This window comes from Scleropages formosus, chromosome 18 (assembly GCF_900964775.1).
Source record: "Scleropages formosus chromosome 18, fSclFor1.1, whole genome shotgun sequence".
Taxonomy (NCBI): domain Eukaryota; kingdom Metazoa; phylum Chordata; class Actinopteri; order Osteoglossiformes; family Osteoglossidae; genus Scleropages; species Scleropages formosus.
The window spans coordinates 5,259,393-5,281,887 of record NC_041823.1 but is presented as its reverse complement, the minus strand read 5'-3'; the positions used below and the strand labels follow the sequence as shown (position 1 = coordinate 5,281,887).

The 22,495-nt window shown below is 43.8% G+C and overlaps 2 protein-coding genes across 3 annotated transcripts; one reads left to right on the top strand and one right to left on the bottom strand.

Annotated features, from left to right (window-relative positions):
* Positions 1–2,406: 2,406 nt before the first annotated feature.
* Positions 2,407–8,794, top strand: LOC108940679 (Krueppel-like factor 10). 2 transcript variants are annotated; one of them, XM_018762988.2, is made up of 5 exons: positions 2,407–2,559; positions 2,765–3,934; positions 5,332–5,532; positions 5,660–6,356; positions 6,454–8,794. In XM_018762988.2, the coding sequence occupies exons 2-5, from the start codon at positions 3,893–3,895 to the stop codon at positions 6,720–6,722; spliced, it is 1,209 nt and encodes a 402-aa protein (XP_018618504.2). In that variant the 5' UTR covers positions 2,407–2,559; positions 2,765–3,892; the 3' UTR covers positions 6,723–8,794. The 2 variants fall into 2 exon arrangements, with proteins under 2 accessions (XP_018618504.2, XP_018618503.2); XM_018762987.2 differs by having other exon boundaries at positions 2,407–2,645.
* On the bottom strand, positions 8,604–18,547 carry LOC108940678 (antizyme inhibitor 1-like). Its single transcript, XM_018762986.2, has 12 exons — positions 18,310–18,547; positions 15,680–15,820; positions 13,592–13,783; positions 13,103–13,276; positions 12,236–12,408; positions 11,948–12,076; positions 11,583–11,664; positions 11,343–11,417; positions 10,536–10,701; positions 10,338–10,453; positions 10,036–10,250; positions 8,604–9,741 (listed from the first exon to the last, which is right to left on the bottom strand). Exons 3-12 carry the CDS (start codon positions 13,691–13,693, stop codon positions 9,630–9,632), a joined length of 1,344 nt encoding a protein of 447 aa, XP_018618502.1. The 5' UTR covers positions 13,694–13,783; positions 15,680–15,820; positions 18,310–18,547; the 3' UTR covers positions 8,604–9,629.
* Positions 18,548–22,495: the final 3,948 nt, after the last annotated feature.

The following is a 22,495-nucleotide window of genomic DNA, read 5'->3' as shown; positions in this document are numbered from 1 at the left end:
CATTGCTGTCACACTCCTGCACTCTTCGATGCCCAGGTTGTGCAAGCGGACCTTCGACCCAGTGAGTATGGGGAGGTGTGGAGGAGAGCTGGGACAGGAAGTATGGGACCGTCCAGCAGTCTCGGGCTAATCCCTTTACTGAGAGGATCATAAAAAGAATCTGATCTACGAGAAGCTGAAGGTTCGAATCGATAAGGTCCTTGTCGCCCTTTGACCGGCACACTGGGGTCTTCCTCTGTAGAGGAAATACAACAAACTCTACTATCAGTCTGACCAGTGAGCTCCTTTCTCCTTCAATATTTATTCTAGTCATACTCAAACACCTCTGGGAAATATTGCAAAATGCTGCTAAAGACAGCCCAGATCCCCTGTGCTCAGTGTCCAGCAAACACGAGGCATGAGATCAATGTAAGAAGTGAAAAAACAAGTGAAAAGTGTCCAAAATCATTAGGGACAGCAGGTGGCGTAGCGGTTTACGCTGCCACTTTTTAATGCAAAGGTCCAGGGTCGGTGCCCCCCTGCTGTCGTACCCTTGAAACGGTAAGAATGCCCCATTAAAAGGGTAAATAACTGTAAAATTTATTATTTGTACAATGTAGACCTTGGACGAAGCAGTCAGATAAAAAAAGATGAAAAATTACCGATACAATTTCCTATGGATATTTTACAGCATCAGATTTTTACAAGAATATAGAGTTTAAAATAAGCCCCACTGAATCTTAATGGGATTTTAGAGGGATAAAGGAAACGGAAACATTTCACAGATAAAAATTACTATTTTAAAAGTCATTCTGTTCATTCTGGGTTAGCATGCAGTCAAATCTCTTTATTCTGGGTACATGAACCCTAAATTTAAAAAAAAAAATCATGGCAAACAGTGGTAGCAGAGCCAACCCGCAAATCAAAACAAATCTGGTTATTTTTAGCCGTGAGTACAGGTCAGTGAGCAAATGAATGACTTTGATCACAAATAGGCACAAAATGTGCCAGTCAAACATCACCCTTGTAACTGCCACATCACTGTGCAGAGGTAGTGGAGTCCATTGAGAAGGACTTCTCGGCTATTATTATTATTATTATTATTATGTTTCATGATTGACACCTCTTTTCACTCTGTCAAATTTATTCTTTAGTCATCCAGCTGCATCACTGGCTATGGAGGCCACATGGATGCACCCACTGCGGCTACAAATAAATGAAATGATGTGATACCCTGCGAGTCAATGAGAGCAGGGGTGGAAGAAGGCTCCCAGGTGGATGTGGGAGGTCAGGGGCCCCTGCATTGATTACTACTTCTTGACAAGTAGCTCCAGTCAGTTGGTTGAAGTCCAGCGGCAGGCTTCACACCAAAGACCACGGGATATCAGTACCCTTGGCGCAGAGGAAGGAGTACTGGGCACTGGGTTGCAGGATGGTGAAAGCCAGGCAGGTGAGGCTGTGCAGACAGAAGAGAATAAACCGGGAAAGGAAAAACCAAGGGGGCAAAAGGCAAAGGTTAAGTGGCCAGCAGGTAGAGAAGCTGGGGTCATGATCTCGAGTCGTGGAGATGTATGTTGGCATGTTGGATGTTGTTCTCTGTGGCTTCATGCTGAGATTGGATAGACTGGGTCCTTGTGCGTTGTAATATACGCCTGGGGTGTAACAGCTTGTCCTGTGCATCTTGAATGCAAATATTTTATTCCAGAATTAAAGATTAGGTACCCTGTTTCTTGTGCCTCATTAACATTAACTCTGGCCAATCAGAATTCACCCTTCACTGCTTGGACAATAGGGCAATATTTTATATATAAGACTGGCTTACGCTCTGTTGAACCTGAAATGATTAAAATATGAGATGATGATGAATGAATCCGTGCTTCACCCAGCGTGCCCTGGGAGAGGTGAACTCCACCCTGGCTCCTGACAAACCTGTGGAAGAGAACAAAGTGCCATGAGGAATTATTCATGCTGGATTTGGAGATTTTGACCCCAGGGCCGTCACTCGGGTTTTTAGCCCTAATAGAGAAAAAAAAAACAATCTGACACTAAATTAATGAAGGTGTACATACAGCATGTATAAGAATGCTTTTATTTTAGGTCTAAATACACACAAATTGATTAAGAAGGGGAAATTAAATATAAATTCATGATTTTTTTTTAATGTAATTATGATAACACTTATGCGAATGTTATATGCGCACAGAACCCAAATTTGTAATGAAAAGTTAAAAGTCACTAAACTTTAAACTTATTTTCCCAATAGAAGTTTGTTAAGGGAACAAATAGAGTAAATAAAGTACTTACTGTGTAAATCCACGGTTCGTTTCATAGAACATGTTGCAACATTTCAGACACGGGGTGACGATGCCTTGTATGACGTTATATATAAGGGAGGCAGATCTTCAATTTCCCTGACTGTGGATGGTGATCGCCGTGGCCCTCGGCCTTGAGCGGTCGCTCTATTTATTTTCGTTCCTGTTACTGGAAATATCACTGCTGTGGTGGTGCCATGTTAGTCAGTCATGGAAGTCACCGGGCATCTGGACAGCAGGTGGTGTAGTGGTTAGAGTTGAGACCCAGGTTTGAAACCCTCTCCTGCTGTTTTTCCCTCGATCAAGGTGTCTACATGGAAATTATACAGAAAAACTACCCTGTTGTATAAATGGGTAAATCATTGTAAGACGGTTAACTCCATAAGTCGCTTTGGAGAAAATCATCAGAAAAATATTTAAATGGAATAAAAAAAATGCAGCATATATATTTTTCTTTTTTTCCCACGGATCAGAATGGATTACCATCCCACGCATGCATATTGCCACCTTTTCAGTGACTTCCTCCAGCATATATCAATAGCTGCTTGTCCAAAGCAGGGTTGCAGTGGTCTGGAGCCTATCCCAGAGGAAGCGGGGTGAGTGTACCTGGTAGCCTACGATTTCATATTCCATCCGTTCATCCATCAATGTTTTCATTAATTTTTTTCTCGGGCTTGGTGCCACGGAACTCATGTAATTCAGTTTTATATGAGAGAAACAGTCAAAGCCAATGACTCCCATGAATTAAGTGCCCACGTGATCAGAGACTCGTTACCAAATTTGACAGCTACGGGTGACAGCATGTGTTGAAGGCTTCCCTCAGTTTCCTCCTTACACGTCGTTACAAAACCGAAACACAAAACCATCGGAGCATCAAATTCACGTTTTGTTCCCATTACTTTTTGGCACAAATTTCGGGACTTGGATAAAGACAGTTCCCAAAAGTATACCTTCTGAGGAGTTGAGCAGTTTCAGAGAGAGTATCATGGGAGTGTTGACTTGATAAAATTTCCTAACCATTTCAGCTTTTGTGGATTTCTTTTTTGATCGTATGATCAGTGATAGGCCGGTATATTGTTTATTGTTTATTTACGGTAAAAGAGTGAAACATAAGGGGTTAAATTAAATGGTGTAATTAAAAGCGATCGACCCAGATCATCAAGAGTCCTTAACCCCAACCCCGACACGTTTGGTGTATTTAACCTTAAGCACGCCGTTTCAGGACAATTTAACCTATTGAAATGTAAGGCGGGGATGCGCGGTTAGTCACGAAGATGGGTCGAAGTGACTCAGACGCGCTATTTCCCGAAGCCGACGCAGCGCTCACACGGCACCGCAGCTGTGTACCACGCTGTTTTCTCAGGCTTGCACGCCCCGTATCAGCCGCTGATCACGCGCCTCCCGTGCTCCGATTGGACGTAACGTCACACACCTTCGGCTGTGATTGGCCGAGTTCCGAACCCCGCCCATTCCGGCCCCTCCCGGCGGTCAACGCGCGGTGTGAATGAAGGTGGGAAAAAGCGGAGGAAAACATGTCCTGAAACATTTGGGGGAAAAGGACGGAGGGGAGTCTAACTTCATTCTTGGAGCAGCGCACCAGTATGAAGATGCGGAATTTCACGACCCCTCAGTCCCTGAGTCCAGTAAGTGACCGGATTCTGTTGACACGGCAAGAATTATTATATTTGCTGCTATACTATAGCTGTTATATCAAGTATAATATTATAGATCAATTTCTGTTGGCAGTCATTCATCCGGGTTTTTATAAAATGTGAAAAAATAAAGAGTAGAGACATTTATATATTTAATTTTATGATATTATTTGTTCGCTGGAATGGAGTTTGCTGTTGTTCCACTTACTCACTGGATATCATGATACCCAGACCAGCGAGTATGTCTGCCAATCACGAGTAAGTGTAAGCGTAGTAAAATATGTAAAAAAAAAAAAAAAAAAAATTTTTTTTTTTTTTAAATTCGCTAATAGTAATATACGGCTAATATATGTTTGGCTCCCAACAACATAACATATTTAAAGCGAAAGCCCCGCCCGGCCCTCGTAAGTATCTGTCGGAACCACCGCGCTTTAAAAGTGGGTGAAAGGTCGCGGCGCCGCAGTCCCCGGGTTCACGTTCCGATCACGCTTCGCCCGCGTGCCAGTCATGTCCTCCGTCCAATCCCGTGGAGCCCTGCGCGGGCGCGTGCGGAGCGTGACGAACTCTGAAGGGGGGGGGAGTCGAGTCGTTGCGCTCTACTGATAACAGATACTAAATGTGGACGGATCGTTATTTTCCGAATGATCGGCAAGGTGTGTTTGTTTGAAACGAGGTGGATTTTTCCAGAAACTCACTGTGCAGGCTCATTCGTACGAGTTGAAATATATGAACATATACTATAGCAAGGTACTTTGTAAATAAAATTGTAAATAGCTTAAGCCTTAACGTTATAAGTCGCTTTGAAGAAAAGTGTCAGATAGATAAATAAAAAGTGAATGTGATGTTAGATATAGATATTGATTTTACCAGCAGATCACATATACATCATAATTCAGATCTATATATCAGGACTAAACTTCTCAGAACCTCTGTATATAAATTGGGTATTTAAAGAGAAGGTATGAAATGAAGTATCAGGTGAGATATGAGCCTTTGGTGTCTGCCAGATGTTATTAGAACAGTCAGTAAATAAACAGAATGATTTTTCAGAAGAAAATTTCCTTGGCAGTGAAGTCCATGCAAGGATGAAATTGCCTCCCCCCCCCCTTCACACCTGATTGACAGCTTACTGTGATTGACAGCTGTCGCCTGTGGGTCTCCTGAGCTCGTGTGTCACGCTGAACGTGCTAGCGATGAAAAATCATTACCTCGTGAAACCGAAATATTGTTTCTAGAGATTGAACCCAAAACTCAGCCCATCTGTGTGAACCTTCATACCTCACGTGCAGAAAAAGTCCAAGTCATTCTCATAGCTATATGGAGACTGTGGTAGGAGAGCGGGGTGAAAATGCGGTGCTCAGGTAGTTCTTCTCATGTGTGGCCTCTAGGGGGGGCCAGGAGAGTTTCCCTGGAGCGCCTCTGTGCAGATGAAGGACATCGAGGCTGTGGAGGCCCTCATGGCCATGAGCTGCTGCTGGAAGGCTAAAGGCCGCGGGCATGCCGACCCCCGACCCCCGACGCCTTCCTCAGACACCTCCGAGGAGGACTCTCCCTTCCCTCCTCCCACCAAGTTCCGGGGTTCGCCTCTGGTAAGTGTGCGTTTGCAGGGAGACCTTTCGCTGAACCTGCGAGCGTAGCTTTGAGCATTCAGATCCTGTGGAAAGTTCTCCAGATGGTCAAACTTTTGCTTTTTCTTTATTTCGCTTCACTCTGCAGTGCCTGACTCCGCCCTACAGCCCTCCGGGTCTCGAACCCCAGCAAGTCCCGTCGCCAGCTCAGCCGGAACCGGTCTCGGCCTCCTCCTCGGTGTCTGTCGGGCTGGGCCAGCCCCACGCCACCAGCGTGATCCGACACACGGCGGACTCGCTGCCGTGCAACTGCAGCAACTGCCCTGTTAGGGAGGAAAGGGGTACCTTGTGCCCAGAGGCACTTGCGCCGACGCAGCAAGATGGTCCTGTGCCAAGTGTTCCTCGCGCAGACACACCCTCTGTGACTCCGTCCCCAAGTCCTCTGCAGCCTTCCGCGCCTCTACCTGTCCTTTGTCGGGTACTTCCTGTCTCGCCTTCACACCAACCCATCGTCACGACCGTCGTGCCTGCTCCGGCGCCGAGCCAGCAGGGGGCACTGTGTCAGCCTGTGGTGCTGGTGGGCAGCGGCGAAGTTTCCAAGAACCCCGTCGTTTTCCTCGTCCCCCATCCCGTGCCTCCCAGTCCCAGGCAGCTCCCTACAGTGACCCCCAGTGGCACCAGGCTGGCGGCCATCGCCCCGGCGCCAGGATTTGCGCCAGTGGTGCAGAGGAACACCATGCAGGGAGTCGTGTCCCGCGTCCGTAACCACGTCTGCGAGCAGCCCGGCTGCGGAAAAACCTACTTTAAGAGCTCCCATCTCAAGGCCCACATGCGGACCCACACAGGTGAGGATCAATCTCCTCCACAGGGGGAGAAATGGTTAAGGAACTGGAGATTGCAGGTGTCCTATGTCACTAACAGGAAGTGATTCCATCCGTACAGGTGAAAAGCCCTTCATCTGCAACTGGGAGGGGTGCGAGAGGCACTTTGCTCGGTCCGACGAGTTGTCCCGGCACCGACGCACGCACACGGGCGAGAAGCGCTTCGCCTGCCCCGTCTGTAGCAGCCGCTTCATGCGCAGCGATCACCTGGCCAAACACGCCCGGCGCCACCTGGCCACCAAGCGCCCACCTGGCTGGCAGGTGCAGCTGGGTCGCCTGAGCGCTCTTGCTGGTGCCATCGCCCCCACGTGTCCCTCGCTCCTGTCGTGAGAGGCCTCCAGGATCGAGGGTGCAGGGCCAGACCCGCGTCAAGCCTCACTCTCACGGAGTTCCCGGTGGGCAGCGGCTAAGGAACTGGACCAAACATTCCAGAAAAGGTCCTGCTGCTGTGAACTTGGGTGAACCCTTTGCCCCGGAATGCTTTTACAAATAACCCGGTTGTGCAAGTGGGTGAAAGTGTGAGTCGTAAGAAGCTGCGTGACTCGCTATCGCTAAGTGCCTGCTAAGCAGATAAGTAGCGGTAATCGCCTTGGCAACGGGGGCACTCCTAAAGAATGCCTCCTGCTGGTCAAGTCCACTCAGGAGATTTTGCACAGCAGCTGAGTTGCACTCATAGATCTTTGGATTTTTTTTTTGTACAGTTTGTTTACCCTGAATTTGTAAGCTTTACTGTGGCGTCCAGGTCAGGGAAAGCTCACTGTAGTGTTGATTGCTGAATGGATGCAATGGGGTTCAAATTAAGGTGTCCTGAAAGCAGGCTGGAGCCAAGTGTTGTACACATAGTTTCTCCATGTTGTAGAACAGATTTTTTTTTTTTTTTTGTACATTTATACAGTTTTCTGGCATAATCACTCAGCTCAGGTAAAGGAAGTTGGCAAAGGTTTGGCTACAGCAGTTTGTCCTCCTGCATTGCTATGGCAGCAGGGGCATGTCATATCATTTAACATGATACTCATTTATGTCCACCAGGGATTAACTGGCAGATGGTCTAATATTCTTTTCTCTCTTCATAGATTAATATTAATCTATTTTAGTCACCTTGGCATCTGCTCAATAAAGAGTAATGCTATTAAAAAAAATCTTATGTTAGGGTCCGAGGTTACAGTGTGAAACGTTTGTTTGGTTATTCAAATAGGGCATGGCCAATATTCTGGGCAGAAACATCAGTCATGGAACAGCTGATTTACATTATTCAGTTTTTTTTCTCTTCCTACCACCAACACATGTTGTTGCTGCCACGATTATGCTTCAAAAGTATAATTAGTTTGTTTACAAAGATCAAGAATCACTTGTGGCTTGACCAAAGTAATGTTTTCTTGAAATGCATCTGTAATTATTTTGCACAGGTTTTTTTCACTTATAAAGATAATGATTTGTTATAAGTGTGGTGGTCCTTTTGAGAAAGTCTGGAGGTATGCTGCTGAACATGGGTCTGGACAACTACTTTTCACAAAGTCAGCACATATCAGCAGGATAAGGACTCAGCATGGGTGGTGGTTCTAATTCCAGGGGATGGGGGCTGCTATACTACCCTTGATTTAATTTACAACTAGAAATGTGCCATACCTGTATTAGCACACCTGGCATGAGGTCATCAAGCAATGTATTGACAGCTGGTACCATAATAGCTGCCTTTAGACCCAAGGGTCAATAATTCAAATCCTACTTCCAGCTTCAGTACTCAAGGTACTTAAATTGCTCCAGTAGAAATTATCCTTAGGGGTAAATAAATTGGAGGTAGATTAACACTAAGTCACTTTGGAGAAAAGTATTACCTAAATTAAAAGTATCATGATTCAGATTGAGACAAGATGAATATTTCAGTAAGCTACATAAGTGTTTTTTTTCCTGGAAGGTTCATTCATAAATATGGAAGCACAAGGGTTTATGACCAAATCCACTCCGGGTCAAACATGCAAGGTTGGCTAAATGAACATAAGTATCTTCAGAGATCCAGTTAGCCATCCACAGTCATTTTACACTATGATTCACCAAGTACCATTAGACCCTTGACCAGCACTTTGGTCCTACTGCCCAGGGAGAAGTTCTGTTGGATATTAAGTCAACATAACCAAAAAAGTCAAGAGGCAGTTGAATTCAGAGCAGCAAAAAATGTCTGCAACAAAGAAAAAAACAGTTCAAAAATGTGTATTAAATTAATCACTTTCATTACTTTAACACACAATTGTACAGTCAACAACAGGTTTACATCCATTAGTGCCTTAAATCAAAGTTTACTGACATCAGAGCTCTTTGTTGAGGGGGGGATTTACAAGCTGGGTGTTAATTTTAAATGCTTTTACTTGGTTGGTCATTACAGGAGACTGTGTGCCAGCACAACATGAGTGAAAAGAGCAGGTCTGAGAGAGGCAGATGGGAAACCAACACAGACCACTCAGGACTCTCATACATGCTGTCAGCAGCAAAGTGGAATCTTACACGCAATGTGCGCAGTCCATATGTCAAGCACTAGTCCAGGAGGTCCAGACTGGATTGAGACCACCAGCCAGCTGCAAACAGCAACCAACACATGGACCAAGAGCAGAAAAGACCAGTAAACATCCAACTGTGATGCCCACAGCCAAGCAAAGCATTTCCTATAGATACTGTCACAGAATCTGAAATTCACCTACGTGCTTTCTGTGCATCAGAACCTGGAGAAATAACACACCCACACACGTTTATTGCAATTATGACTCGTTTTGATCAGGCTCCAAAAGACAAAAAGGAAATCAGGCTCTACGAAGCTACCAGTCAAAGCACAAATTTACATTGATCTTCGCATTTAAAATTCCTTGAAATCATATCTTGGCATTTTTATTAACAGCTGCACCTTGATGGGCAGAAAGATGATTTACAAGACTGGCAGAATAGGTCATCTCTAGAGATATATGAAATAAAATTAAATAAAACTGAACATACATATATAAACTGTGGCCGATTAAGAACCCATGAGGTGGGATTCCATCTCTACAGAGTCATCCATTTTGTTGCATATTATGTGGACCAACTGTTTTGAGGGGGGAAACTTTGATACGAAATCTGCTCTTTTGAAATATGAAGGATGAAAATGAATACTGTCACCATGTTGTCTGGTCCCAGGGAAACCCTTCTCCACTACCACTACAGACCCCTAGTCTTCCAAGCTGCATTCTTTCCCAAGCCTTCTGGGTTGTATCAGGCTGGGGCGAAGACATCCTCCTGCTCGTTGAACTGGAAGCAGTATGGGAGCAAAGTGAAGTTCTTTACTGGGGTGTCCAGATTGATTCCAGCATCCTGCATCTCGTACCTAGGTAAAAAAAAAAAAAAAAAAAAATGTTAAAATGAAGAAAGCTGACTTCAGATCACACATTTAAGGGAATTACATGCAAGTAATTTCAGGCACAAATACAAGCCAGCAGTGGCCAGCTCTACTTTTTGGAGGTTTTGGTACAAGGTATTTTGGTTCCCAGTATACTTTGCTTCCCAGGATTCAACAAAGCAGTGCCCCATCACTGTGACTTCCTAATAATCCTTGGTTGGACCCTTGAGTTCTTCAGAACTCACCACAAAGGGGGGAAAAAAAAATGGGTGGCCAGCTTACCAATCACGTGTAGATACTACGTAGTAGACGGGTGGTCTGTCCACTGAGGTAAAGGTGGATGGCTCCCCCAGGCTGTGGGCACCCATGTCGCCAAAGACCACCCAGTCTCCAACACTGAGCTCAGGCAGCATGCAGCGCTCCACCACCTGGTCCAACCCGTCGCACGAAGGACCCCAAAGGCTGCTGACAAACAGGGGCTCTGCTGCTGGCAGGGCCTGCAAAAATAGGAATGTCCAGTTAGCCTGGCCTCTGCTACAATCACCATGGCAACTGCAATGGTATGTTACTTGCTGTTCTCTTACTTTATGGACAGAAGGGGCTGGGACAGTGTCATCCAGCAGCTTGCAGGAGAACGAGCCGTATACACCGTCATTCATGTAATACAGGAATGCTGGTTCGTTCTTTGGAAACGACGCCTCTGTAAGAAGAAACCACAGTATGAAGTGAACGAACTAACACCTGAAACACTGACGAAGAGGGGTGGGTGGTACGTAACTGACCATGCGGCTGCCCACACTGGTCCCAGGATACAGTCTTTTTGGCAATGATGTTGACGGCCAGGCTGAAGGAGGAGGAAACGTAGTAGGCTCCGGGTTCAGCAATCACAGAGACGCCAGACTCCGGAGGAAAGTACGAGTCCAAATGGGGCTGCATGTTGCCCTCAATCTGGACAACAGCAGTGGGACCAGAGAATGCACATTTAGTTCAAACTGTTACATTTAAGACAAGTTTACTAAAGGCTCATGTTGAGGACAGACACTGACAAACTGAATTGCCACTGCGAGAAGCCTACATCAAGTACAAAATTTGTTTAAGGACTGCTATGCAATTGGTAAACATCTAGAATTATGAAACCTATAGAGAGGCTCTAATATCTGTTTAGGGATATGAATAGTCAGTTCTGCTATAACTTTCCAGAAAAAAAATATGCTTCAGGGGGCGGGGGCAGGATAATTGATCAGGATTAAATGATCATTGCCCACTAAAACCCCACAGCACCTAAGTTAAATTAGACGGCAGCAAAGACAACATACCGAAAACAATCTATTGCAAATAAAGAATGTTAAAAATAAAAAACATACTTTGTCACTGACTATGTATAGATGTTTATACAGAGACAAAGCCCATTCCAGGTGTCACTTGTACACTATGCCTAATCGAACTGAAATTGCCAGATTTTGACTTTGTTCACATTTTGAATGTTTTGAAATAACACCACAGGACCTTCCAAGTCGTATGAAGCCAAATGCTTCTCATGTAGTCTAAAGTGCCCTTTGTGTGAGATGCCCAAGGGTACGAAAATATACCTGCTCCAGCTGTTCCTCTGATCCACTGAAACCACCACCAATGTTTAGGATGTTCATATGGAAGCCCAGCTCTGACTGTAAGAAGACAACCCACATGTTACAATTCCAGAAAAGCACAAGGGAACAGTTTTCATTACTGCCACTAGATGTCAGGTTGAAAGAGAAACACGAGTTTTCAGTTTGAACAAAAAAAGCAGATCCTAGGAAAAGCAGCAATAACTCTCCTCCATTTACACTCACCCCCATGTCAAACACACAGCGAGCATCTGCTACGGCGTGAGCATAGGCCTGGTTGTCCCTGCAGGAGGTGGGGATGTGGAACCTGAGAGCAAGAGTGGCACATGCAAGAACACACTCAACATGAGTACAACAACATTTACAGACCAAAACAAGATCAAAAACAGAAATGAACCCATGATCTAATTGCAGCCAGTAAACAAAACATCAAAAGAAAATGACAGTATGACTATACAAAGTCAATCACATGAAAGACACCTACAAGCTCACAACTTATAAATGGAAATGATTCTTCATGGTACATGCAGAATTCAAATGTAGTATGTGCTACTCACAGTCCCCAGGCCAAACTATGCACAGTGACTCACCTGACCCCGACCACCTGCAAGTCCAGCTCCTGAGCATTCTCCAGCAGATGCCTGCAACCCTTGAGCGAGGAGCCAAAGGTCATGCTAGTGGCTTCGGTGTAACTCTCGGTGGCCATCTGCAGGAGAAGCCTGAGAATACGGGGGGTGGTTTATCACATTTAGCACGATACACAACATGAACAATAGTCCCAGAGATCACTGGGAATGGTTCACAGTCACATCAGTGAGGAACAAATAGTCATTATGAAGGAAACACAAAAATATTGAGGAACAGGGACCTGCACGTACTTCGCTCTCGGGTGACACCGTGCAATCTTGCACATCTCGGTCTCGTTGTCACAGACAAGAACGTCAATGCCACTCTTGGCAGCGTACTTGATGTGGGAGAGCTGCTTACAAGCACCGGTGTACAGGATGTTCTCAGGGGACACACCAAAGTCCTGCACCAGGACTAGGTCATTCTGCCAAGTGAAGAAACAGAGTTTAAACAATGAAATGCAAAGCACAAGGTCATTTCAGCTTTCCAATTATTTCAATATACCTATGGCAAACAATACATTTACTACATCTTCTCATTAAAACAACAGCAACACCAACTCAGAAAATAAACCGATACGTACACCTCCTAGGGGTGCATGCTGTGAGCCACATGTTTCTGTTTGCTCTAGAGGTGTCATTCTGGGGGACGTGTGAAAAACCAACATGATCACAGATACTGCTGTGAGCAATGCGGGAGAAAGGGTCACATCACAGCCAGCAACCCAGGAGAACAAGATTTAAAAATGCTCCATGGACTTCACAACTTCTGAGCATCGACAGCTTAGTGTGGTATGGTGGGTTTAGAACACAGACCCCCATAAGAGGATGAAGTAGAATTCAGCATAGCACTGCTAAGAGCAGCAAATTTAATCTAAAAGTAATAGTAAGAAGGGATACTACACACCACCACAGCCCTTGATAAAAACTGGTTACATTTCTCATTTTATTTTAAATACAGGGACTTGGTATGCTGGCTATTATAAGGATTTTGTTTCTCATTCTGAAGGCTGTCAGAACTGCACTTTGATTATGCAGTTTTCATTTTCTGATAATGTAATTTCAGTATCAGGCGAAAACACAAATTTCTATTATTCACTTCAATCGCAACACACACACCTTGTTAGAACACGCGAAGCCAACGCCAAGGGCAGCAAGGATCTCGATGACGGCAGGGCTGCTGTTGCACCTGACGGGGTAGTAAGGCCGTATCTGCGCCATGTGGGCACGCCAGCGGGCATGCTGTCGCAGCAGGACCCCAAGGTCAGTCACGAAGAACGCATTCTTCTCAGCCTGAGGGAAGGAGATGGCACAGGGATTGCAAACAAGATTTGAGAGAGTCAGTTCAGGTGAGAAATTCCCCACATAAACACAAACATTCTACAGGTCAAACAATGGATTTCACACTGTGATGAAGGGCACATGGGGCCAATACACATAAAATGTAAACAAGGATCAGATGTCTTTCCAGAGTTAAAAACATATTAACAAGAGTTAACTTCTTAAAATTATAAAACACTGCATATGTAGCTCTTTAGAAACTTTCCAGAAAAAAAAAAAAAAAAAACAGTATTCTTGCAATAGCTACTTTGGCTCTGCCAAACTTACCAAAGCTTGTTCATAGATATGGTTGTCAATGACGTCCGAGAGGGTGGTGCCATCCTCCAGGAGTTCAATGGTGTAGCTGGGTTCATCAGCAAATCCTTTCATCTCAACCGTATTCCGCAAATCCAACAATCATAAAAGCAAGTGGTCCAAAGTCGAGTCTGAGCCCTTGGGGTCCTAGGTGTATGCAACAAACTGGAGGAGGGGGACCAAAAATTTGCCATGACAATATATCTCAGAAAAAAGGACTCTTAAAACATAAGTGTGTTTGCTGATGTAGCATTGCACCCACAAATAGTGTCTGGCAAGTTATGAGCATCTTGCCCAGTCAGCTGGCTGAAGTTTCCAGACCTGTCAGAGCTCCCGCTGGAAATTTCCCACAGACAACAGCATAAAAAAGGTGGCACAACAGGTAGTTCAAATTCCTTACAGCTCTCAGCTGTGAGTCTGAATCCAGCTCAGTCTGAGTGGAGTTTGCCTGTTCCCCGTGTTCACATTGGTTTTGTCTGGGTGCTCCAGTTTCCTCTCAGTCCAAAGACTGAGTGTTTCAGGCTGACTGATGACTAAGTCAGCAGGTTATTGATAATGAATGAATTAATGACAAAATTTCAACCTAGATATTACGAGAAAAACTGGAAGGATTCAAAAGCCTTAATGGCAAATTATTACAATTACGTACATATTAAAACAAACCAATTTGTTTTAGGTTGGCACTGTAGCACAGCAGGTAAGACAAGTGACTCAGAGCGCTCTTGGTTTGTGTGTGTGTGGGCATGGATTCCAAAACCTGCTCAAACTGTGTGGAATTTGCATTAGTCCTCGTGTTCAAGCGAGTTTTCTTCCCCAGTCCAAAGACATGTGCTTTAGGCAAGTTGCTGATTCTAAATTGCTTTTAGTGTGCACAGGTGGGATTGCCAAGATGGACCGGTGTCCCAATAAAGTGTGTAACCAGCCTCTCACACTATGCTTCCAAGATAGCCTTGGACAAGTGGACAAGCAATTAAATGATAAATGATTATGAAATGATAATGAATGAAAATTAAAACACCCACACAATACTCCACAAATACATTAGATTGTGGATGACTCATCTCAATTAAAAAAACATGAAATACTGAAATGTTAGTACACCAATAAAACAGCAATTCTGCCCCTTTCAACTTATGACAGTTTTGTTAGTATTGTACGGCATTACTGATCTTCATGTTTGTGCTTGTCTGCATCCTTTGCAGGCAGACTTGGTGAATTAGTCAAGGTTTTCTCAAACATCCAAATACAGACTATTTCAAAACCTTCTCTCTGACCCAGAGAACTTCAAACAGCAGTGCGATGCAGACCTGAATGGAAAATTACATTGCTAGGTGAAGGGCAAACCTTAAAGGGCTTTACAGTGACTACCACAACCATGTGTCCATAACTCAGGCCGCACAGAGCTAGTGTACTTTACCACCAAGTGCTCTAGACTACAGTGGGTAATCCTGCTGGCGGCGGGACATGAAGATTTTTGTTTGATGGAATTAGTTTAGAACAATGCAGGCAGAGCAAGTGTCAGATGTTCACTTTCAATAATGTTGCATAATGCCTCATTGAGCAAAGATGTCAGTTCAATCTTCTGTCTGTGTGGACGGACAAAGTGTCTGCTTGCATCATGGGCTTTTGTAGCTGATGACAGGAGCCGCTCTGATCCAGGGTCAGAATTTGAGCTCTGATTTACCCAGCACGGGTCCCCTCCGGCACCAATATATACAAAAGATCCAGCAAATCCAACATGGGGCTGACCCCAGCAACTAGACAACACATGAATGTTCAGAAGTTTTCCCATCACAATCCCAAGGGCCAGCTATTTGTAAGTGTGAAACTCATCAGGACACAGAATATATTAGACACATTGAGAAACCAGTTCTCACAAAACAAAAAATAGTCAATAAAAAAAAAAAAAACTCACTTATTACAGTTGGATTAAATTAATAAAGCAAGCCATGACATGGAATTTTATCTTAAGTATCTTAAATTGACCGAAATGGCAGCATCAATCAAATAATTATAAATCAACAGAAGTCAAATGGCAGTACAACTCTGCCATCTACTTACATGGACAAGTCAGGAGATGGACCTATCCCACTATCAGCTAGGATCCCAAGGCGGCTCGGCGTTGAAGTCGAATTGCTCCCGGTAGAGCGCCGCCCCTAGGCCTTCTGGGTAGTTGTACACCTGCACAGAAAAGGGTGTGCCCTGCAGACATAAAAGGGTTCTGCATTAGACAGCGAAGCATGCATTTATTTATAACATTGTTACATACATCACTGTCCTGTTATACACATTCAAAGTGAGCACTGCTGTCTGTTCAAGTGCGAGTCACAAGGCTGCTGCTGTACTTCACCTTAAATAAAAAAAAAAACCAGTAACTTCTGACTGTATATGCTAGAGACTTTTGGTGCAAGTGTTGGCTCTGCAAGGGCATAAAAGACTCAACAAAACAACAACTTCAGTCATCAAAGCAAGGCAAACTGCCAACACACCAGAAATGCAATCCAGGGAATATAGGTCACGTTAGCAGAATTACTCTCAGCTTTATCTCAGATGTGTGATGTTTCCTGGAAAGCAGTTCCATGTTTACAACTTTGGACAACATGACTTGGTCCAGCTGCTTTACAAAGTATATATGGCTCTATATACTCACCAGTTATTAGACTGTCATAATGTTGTAGATAAGGGTCTACACATACCTTTGTCAACAAATGACGCAAATTTGGTTTTACAACAGGAAATGACACCAAAAGGAAATTTCCAACTGCTTTACAGTACTGTGCTCTAAAAGTTCTGTATGGAAAAAAAAAAATATTCAATTGTACGGCGAAATAAAACAACGGAGAGACCAAGTGGCAATTCCAACCTGCCCTGAAAACCTATAAGGGTACAAGTATCGCCATGTGATTCAGAATCACACAGATTCACATTTTTGATTACTACAAAATAATTGATTAATCTGTGCTGAATCTAACAGAACAGTTAAAGTTATTTGAGCAAATTTCCATTTTTTTCTATGCAAGCAAACAAATGTATAGGTTTTTCTTTTTGATACTTATTGCCATTTTGGGCTCCAGCTGCCATACCTGTGGCTTGACTCCACAAATTCTGTCAGTCCGGGGTGTAAACAATATTGACAATGTCAACGGGCATCAACAAATCAAACCTGCTATCACTACAAAAAGTACACTGTAAGAATGAACATTGCAGTAATAGTTATTCAGAGTTTAATCAGTATCAGGAGGAGGACTTTTAGCAGCTGTTAACTTCAACATGTTAACATGGTTTTTCCTTTTACTTCAAATGAGAAAGGTACTTTGTTGTGACCAATATTCCCTTTTCCATTAAAGTTGATTTCATTGATATGGTTACGCTTAAGTGTTTTCAGTGGCATTTTTAGTTTTCATAAAGAGCATTTAATGCAATTACACTTTTCATTTGTATTTTTATAGTTTTCCAAAAAGTGATGAGTGCTTTGAGGTGAATGTCAAAATTAAGTAACATAAATGCAAAAGTAGTAACATGTTACATTGCTTGCATTTATACTGCGAATATTCTCAGTGTTTCGGTCTGGTTACAAACCTGCTTTACACACAAACATTTAACAGGCTGGTGTGTGTGTGTCTAACATCTTATATGCTTAGTTAGTCAAAGGTTGCAGGTTCGATCTCCGCCTCTGGCTGCAATACCCTTGAGGAAGGTACTTACTACCCTAAACTGCTCTAGTAAAAATTACCCAGGTATAAAAATGGGTAAATCTGTAAGCTTTTATTTTAATCTGCAATAACTGTAACTTTAACATGATTTGTAAGTCGCTTTCGGCTTTGTTTGAGAAAAGCATGAGCTAAATAAATATAAATGTAATGTAAGCGTAATGTAAACAGACTTGTGTGAGGGCCGTAAAACTGTGTGACACTCGTTTCGTGCCACACGATAGTTTGTTTTTGTGATATCGATCAAAGCTGTGGTTTCACCACTGTGGTCTAAGTGTGTGTGTAGCACAGCGTGTTCCCAGACAGCTGCGTCACCATGTCGGCTACAGCCGAACACACACCCCGCGACAAACGTTGGGCAAACCGGGTCGTTCTCACGCCATCGTTTATTTCTCCGCCTCATTACATTTTTTAAACGTAAAAAAAGCCGCAGAGCGAAAGCCCCCAGCTCAGTGCGGTCGCGCGCCGCTGTCACGCGGACGCGCCGCGAATCATGAGTTAACTCAACTCTCTCTGTCTCTCCGAAAAGCCAGCACAGCCAGGTAGTATCCACGTTGCGTTCTTACCAGAGGGTAATGAAAATAAGAAATTTACTCCACGACGAGGTCCGGCAGCAGTCTGAGTCTCAAACAAGCGAGAGACAGGCAAGAGAAATGCTGAAATGAGCCCGAGTCGCACTCGGAGCTCGCGACACACGGCGGAGCCCGAAGAGCCGCGGCGCCGCGCCGGCCTGCGAAGGACGAACCGCCACACACAGCCGACGGCCTTCTTCACGCACAGTATTACCGTTACTAACATTACTAACATCGACACGAGCCCCGACTCTCGCCGATAATAATCCACCGCGTTACTTTCCAGCACAAACTGGTTACAGCCGGATCGAAAGCGGGCAACGTTCGGTGACATTACGGCGCTGTCGGGCGGCGGCCGCCATGTTGAGCCGCGATCGCTGTGGCTCGACTCGACGGCGGAGCTACTTACGTGAGGTAACGGCCCAGTTTTTTGGGTAAATCGTCTTCTCTTTTTCGGCGGAATTTTTAAAGAGTGGTGGGGGTACCAGTAGAAGAAAGAAAAAGGGCCGTCTGTGCCATAAGCCTCGAGTGACGGAAAGGCTGAGAATACCGCGCTGCCACTTCCCCTTCTGTCTAGAGCACTGACTGAGAGAGAGAGGAGAGGAGAGCAGAGGCGCGTGGGGCTGTGCGGGTTCTGCCGGGCCAGAGGGGCGGGGCTCCGGAAAAGGGGGCGGGGACTGCGGGGACTGATCACTGGCAGCGCGGCCAGTGTTCACTTCAAAACGTACTGGTAACTGAAATAAGTAAAATAAAGTGTATAGTATCTCCAGCCTTAAACAGTATACACGATACTGTATACACAGCCCATTAGCTTGTGCTGCCTTGTACTGTCTTTTTCAGTATATATACAGCTCTACTGTGTACTGTACTGTATATAGAGCCCTTATACAGCATATACAGCTGTATACACTGTATTTGTAGTACTGTATATACAGCTCTGTATGGTGTATATAGCCCAGCACAGTATATTACAGGATATACAGCCCATATAGTACTGTGTATATAATTCAATATAATATGTACAGATTTATAAAGTATATACAGCCCTTTACAGAATATACTACCCTACAGTACAGTGTTTACAGTCCCTTGCAGCATATCTTGCCCTGTATAGTATGGTACATACGAGGTAATGGGGACAGCTGGCTGCTTAGTGGTCGGAGTTGATGCTTTTAGACTGAAAGGTTGCAGGTTCGAATCCCACTTCCAGCTGTGGTACCCTTGAGCAAAGTACTTACCCTAAACTGTTCCAGTAAAAATTACCCATTTGTATAAATGGGTAAATAATTGTAAGTAGCCTAACATTACAAGTCACTGTGGAGAAAAGCTAAATGAATAAATATACAACCAAATGTAATATATAAATCCCTTTACAGAAGACACAGGCTTATAAAGACATATGATTGTATATATAACCATACACATGGCCTGTACAGTATATGCAGCCCTACATAGTATATACAGCCATATATATGTTCTATATAGTGTATGCAATCACATGTCCTATGATATATGCTGTATACAGCCCTATGCATGCCCTTTACTGTATATACAGCTCTGTGCATGCCCTATATCTGCAGCCCTGCATATTCTGTACTTTATACAATACTCAGCAGTATGCATGCTCTATACAGTATATACTACTCTTTTTATTTTGACAGATTTATTTTTATACACACACACACACACACACATTTTTTATACATCTTTAATAATTTATTTTTGACTTGATGTATTTTACATCAGGTCATCTTTAATGTTTCAAGTGCATACTGAATTGTTGAACCCAGTTACATTTATTGAAAAAAGTCAACGTGAGATTTTTGAGTTTACATGTAAAAATTCGTAAAACCATTAAAATGAATAATCATCTTATTAGTGCGGTGAGAACGGAGTTTAATATGAGATAAATTAATTTAAAATTGTGAAGAAACTGCAGCGGCTCTCGCAGCACAGCTGGAGTTCATCATCTTTACAGCATTGTCATGAGTCTAGTTTGTCCATTAAATTGCCTACCTTCGTTATGCACGCAGTCTTGCTTTCATGCTCTCGCTATAGGAAGTGAGGCCGCTGATGTTCGGTACATAGCATCTCTTCAGTGCCTTCAAAGACATCCTTCGCTGTGCATTCTTTTCTCCTAATTCAACTCTGAAGAACCAGCTGGAAGCCTCTTCTTTCCAAGGCTGGGAACTGTTTCATTGACTGCAGCGTGGGGCATCTGCTTGTCCAGTGTACAAGTTGCAAAGAGTTTGATTCGGATTCAATTTGCATGTTGGCTTCCTTCCCAGTCCATTGGTGGAGAAATGCTGGTGGTGTTCCCTCGCAAAGTGCAACACCTCCTCACGAAGGACAAGGAGGAGCTTGGCTCCTCTGAGCTGGACGAGCTCCATGGCTTGCACAACCGGCCATTTAAACTGACCTAGAAGAAGAGACAAGCTTCTTCATAGGAAATGCAAAACTTCTTAAGAACACCAGTAAATTAAAGGTTTCGGCAAAACGTTTTCGTGCACGTAGGAGGATTTTCCATGACTTTGCGTACATTCCACGGATAAACTTGTTAAAGGCTACACACTTGCTGCTGGTCATAATTCAGAAACACAAATGACATAAAATGATGACTTGGCCCATGGAGTGTCAATTATAGCAAAAAACCTCGATTCATATATCGTGGTTCAAATCTCAGTTCAAGACTGCAGTGTGACAGCTTCCAGTCGACCCATTGTTTGGGTTGTGTTTAATGTATTTCCACTCGTGTTAGGAGGAAATAAAGAAATATTTCAGGAAAAATTACCGAAAGCGTGAGGTCATACCTTGTGTATAACCTTGACCGTAACAGAAAACAATGAAGTGGGGTGGAGGGGATGCGATCTTTTTTTTTTTGCAAAGTCCAAGAGGGCAAATATTTTTCATTACCTGTAATGCATTAAACATGTTCCAGGCTGAAGTCTGAAATATTACATAAGCGGAGAATTTATTAATCAATCAACTGCTGTATACCTTTTGTGGTGTCATGAATGTTTTCTGTCCTGCTTCCGTCTTTCTTCCGTCACATAATAGGTGTGTAATGACCAATTCCATATGTTGCTTTAGAGGAAATCACGTGTGTAGTAGAAACACGGAAGTGGTGCAGGTGCAAAAATAAGTGAACCCCAAATTGCTTTGGTTACAACCAAGCAGGTAAGTAGAATGAGGTGTGTAAATCATTATCTTTTATTCATTTTATAATTTTACTTTAAGATTAAGTATTACAATTTAAATGTTTTTAAATATTTTATACAGGAATAATGACCATCCCTATAGGGTTGGTATACAGTATAAACTCACGTTAATGACACAAAAGACAAACTTAACTGTTATTTTAAGTACAATATGGGGCACTTGAAAATTTGAAGACCTTTAAGTGGCTAATATTCTCATATTTACCTGTCAGCTGTCATTGTAGAAATACTTAAAGAAGACAGGCCGAACTGTCCAGGTCGAGACAGTTTGTCTTTGCTTTATCTGCTCTATGGGATCATGCAAATTCCAACAAATGAAAGTATTTTCAAAGTTTGTGGTGGTCCTGTGTTTTGTAAATCAGTATAAAAATATTGCAATGCTTATGTTTTTTGTTTTTTCTTGCATGCATAGGTTTTTGCAGCCGCGGAGAAGCACATTCCAACCCCTTTCCGTTCCGAAAAGAGCATTTTCTTGACTCTGTCCTTTCATTTGCTCCACACTTTGTCCCACAAGTCAACTATTTCCAGATAGAATCCACAGCAAATGTATCATCATCGTTCACAAGCTATTCTTATGTGTTTCTATCTGGACCTGTTCTTTTTTTTTTTTGAAGTGCCTAAAAATAAGATTTGGAAGCTTAATCACAATGTCAGATGAGGCAAGGGTACGGGGCACGAGAACAATACGTCGGCACAGGATTGCCCGGTTTGTTTTAATCGCCGAAGCGTGGCCCATTGTTTTGACTTGCAAGTGAAAGTTTCTCCTTAAGACCACACAAAAGCTGTTCCGCGTTTTGTGCCTGTTCCCTCGCCACCGCCCGCCCCCCCCCCCCCACCCTCCGAGGCCCCCCTCCGGCCCCCGACCAGGAGCGTGACCACTAATCTCACATAGCATCTCGCGGTGGCGTCCAGCAACAAGTTGATATTCGATTGCCATTGTTTACGGTCATAATGGCCGCGGTCGCCGAGCGCACTCGGTGACAGGGGACGTGTGTCCGCCCACCGTGAGGGAAAACACACGAGGGCCTGCATTGTGCACCAGGAATTCCCATCTGCAAACAGGGACCAGATTACATCGAAAACAGGGGACCCACCCGATGGCAGCGGATTGCTCATTCGAGGCTGTGGAAGAGAACAAGAGGCCAAGTTGGCACAGACGGAACTTTCACCCAACGATAAATATCAAACATTTCGTGTTTCAATTACAGGTTTATTTGGAACATTTGAGCAATGTGAAAAATATTCACCCATTTACACTTGCAAAGACAAAAAGTCCAGTATCATTTGCGCTCTCTATTCCTGTATCGACAGCACACGAAACGCACCTGACTGAATGCCGACACTTTTTACATGTAAAATACTCTGAAAGTTGCAAGG

What these genes read in the sequence shown, in the direction of transcription:
- LOC108940679 (XM_018762988.2), top strand. Translation starts at nt 3,893, where the DNA reads ATGAAGATGCGGAATTTCACGACCCCTCAGTCCCTGAGTCCA. An exon ending in CCCCTCAGTCCCTGAGTCCA is followed by an intron (nt 3,935 to 5,331) that starts GTAAGTGACCGG and finishes TGTGGCCTCTAG; the next exon opens with GGGGGGCCAGGAGAGTTTCC. An exon ending in AGTTCCGGGGTTCGCCTCTG is followed by an intron (nt 5,533 to 5,659) that starts GTAAGTGTGCGT and finishes TTCACTCTGCAG; the next exon opens with TGCCTGACTCCGCCCTACAG.
- LOC108940678 (XM_018762986.2), bottom strand. Translation starts at nt 13,693, where the DNA reads ATGAAAGGATTTGCTGATGAACCCAGCTACACCATTGAACTCCTGGAG. An exon ending in TTGCAGGTGGTCGGGGTCAG is followed by an intron (nt 11,665 to 11,947) that starts GTGAGTCACTGT and finishes TCTTGCTCTCAG; the next exon opens with GTTCCACATCCCCACCTCCT. An exon ending in GCTGTGTGTTTGACATGGGG is followed by an intron (nt 11,418 to 11,582) that starts GTGAGTGTAAAT and finishes GTCTTCTTACAG; the next exon opens with TCAGAGCTGGGCTTCCATAT.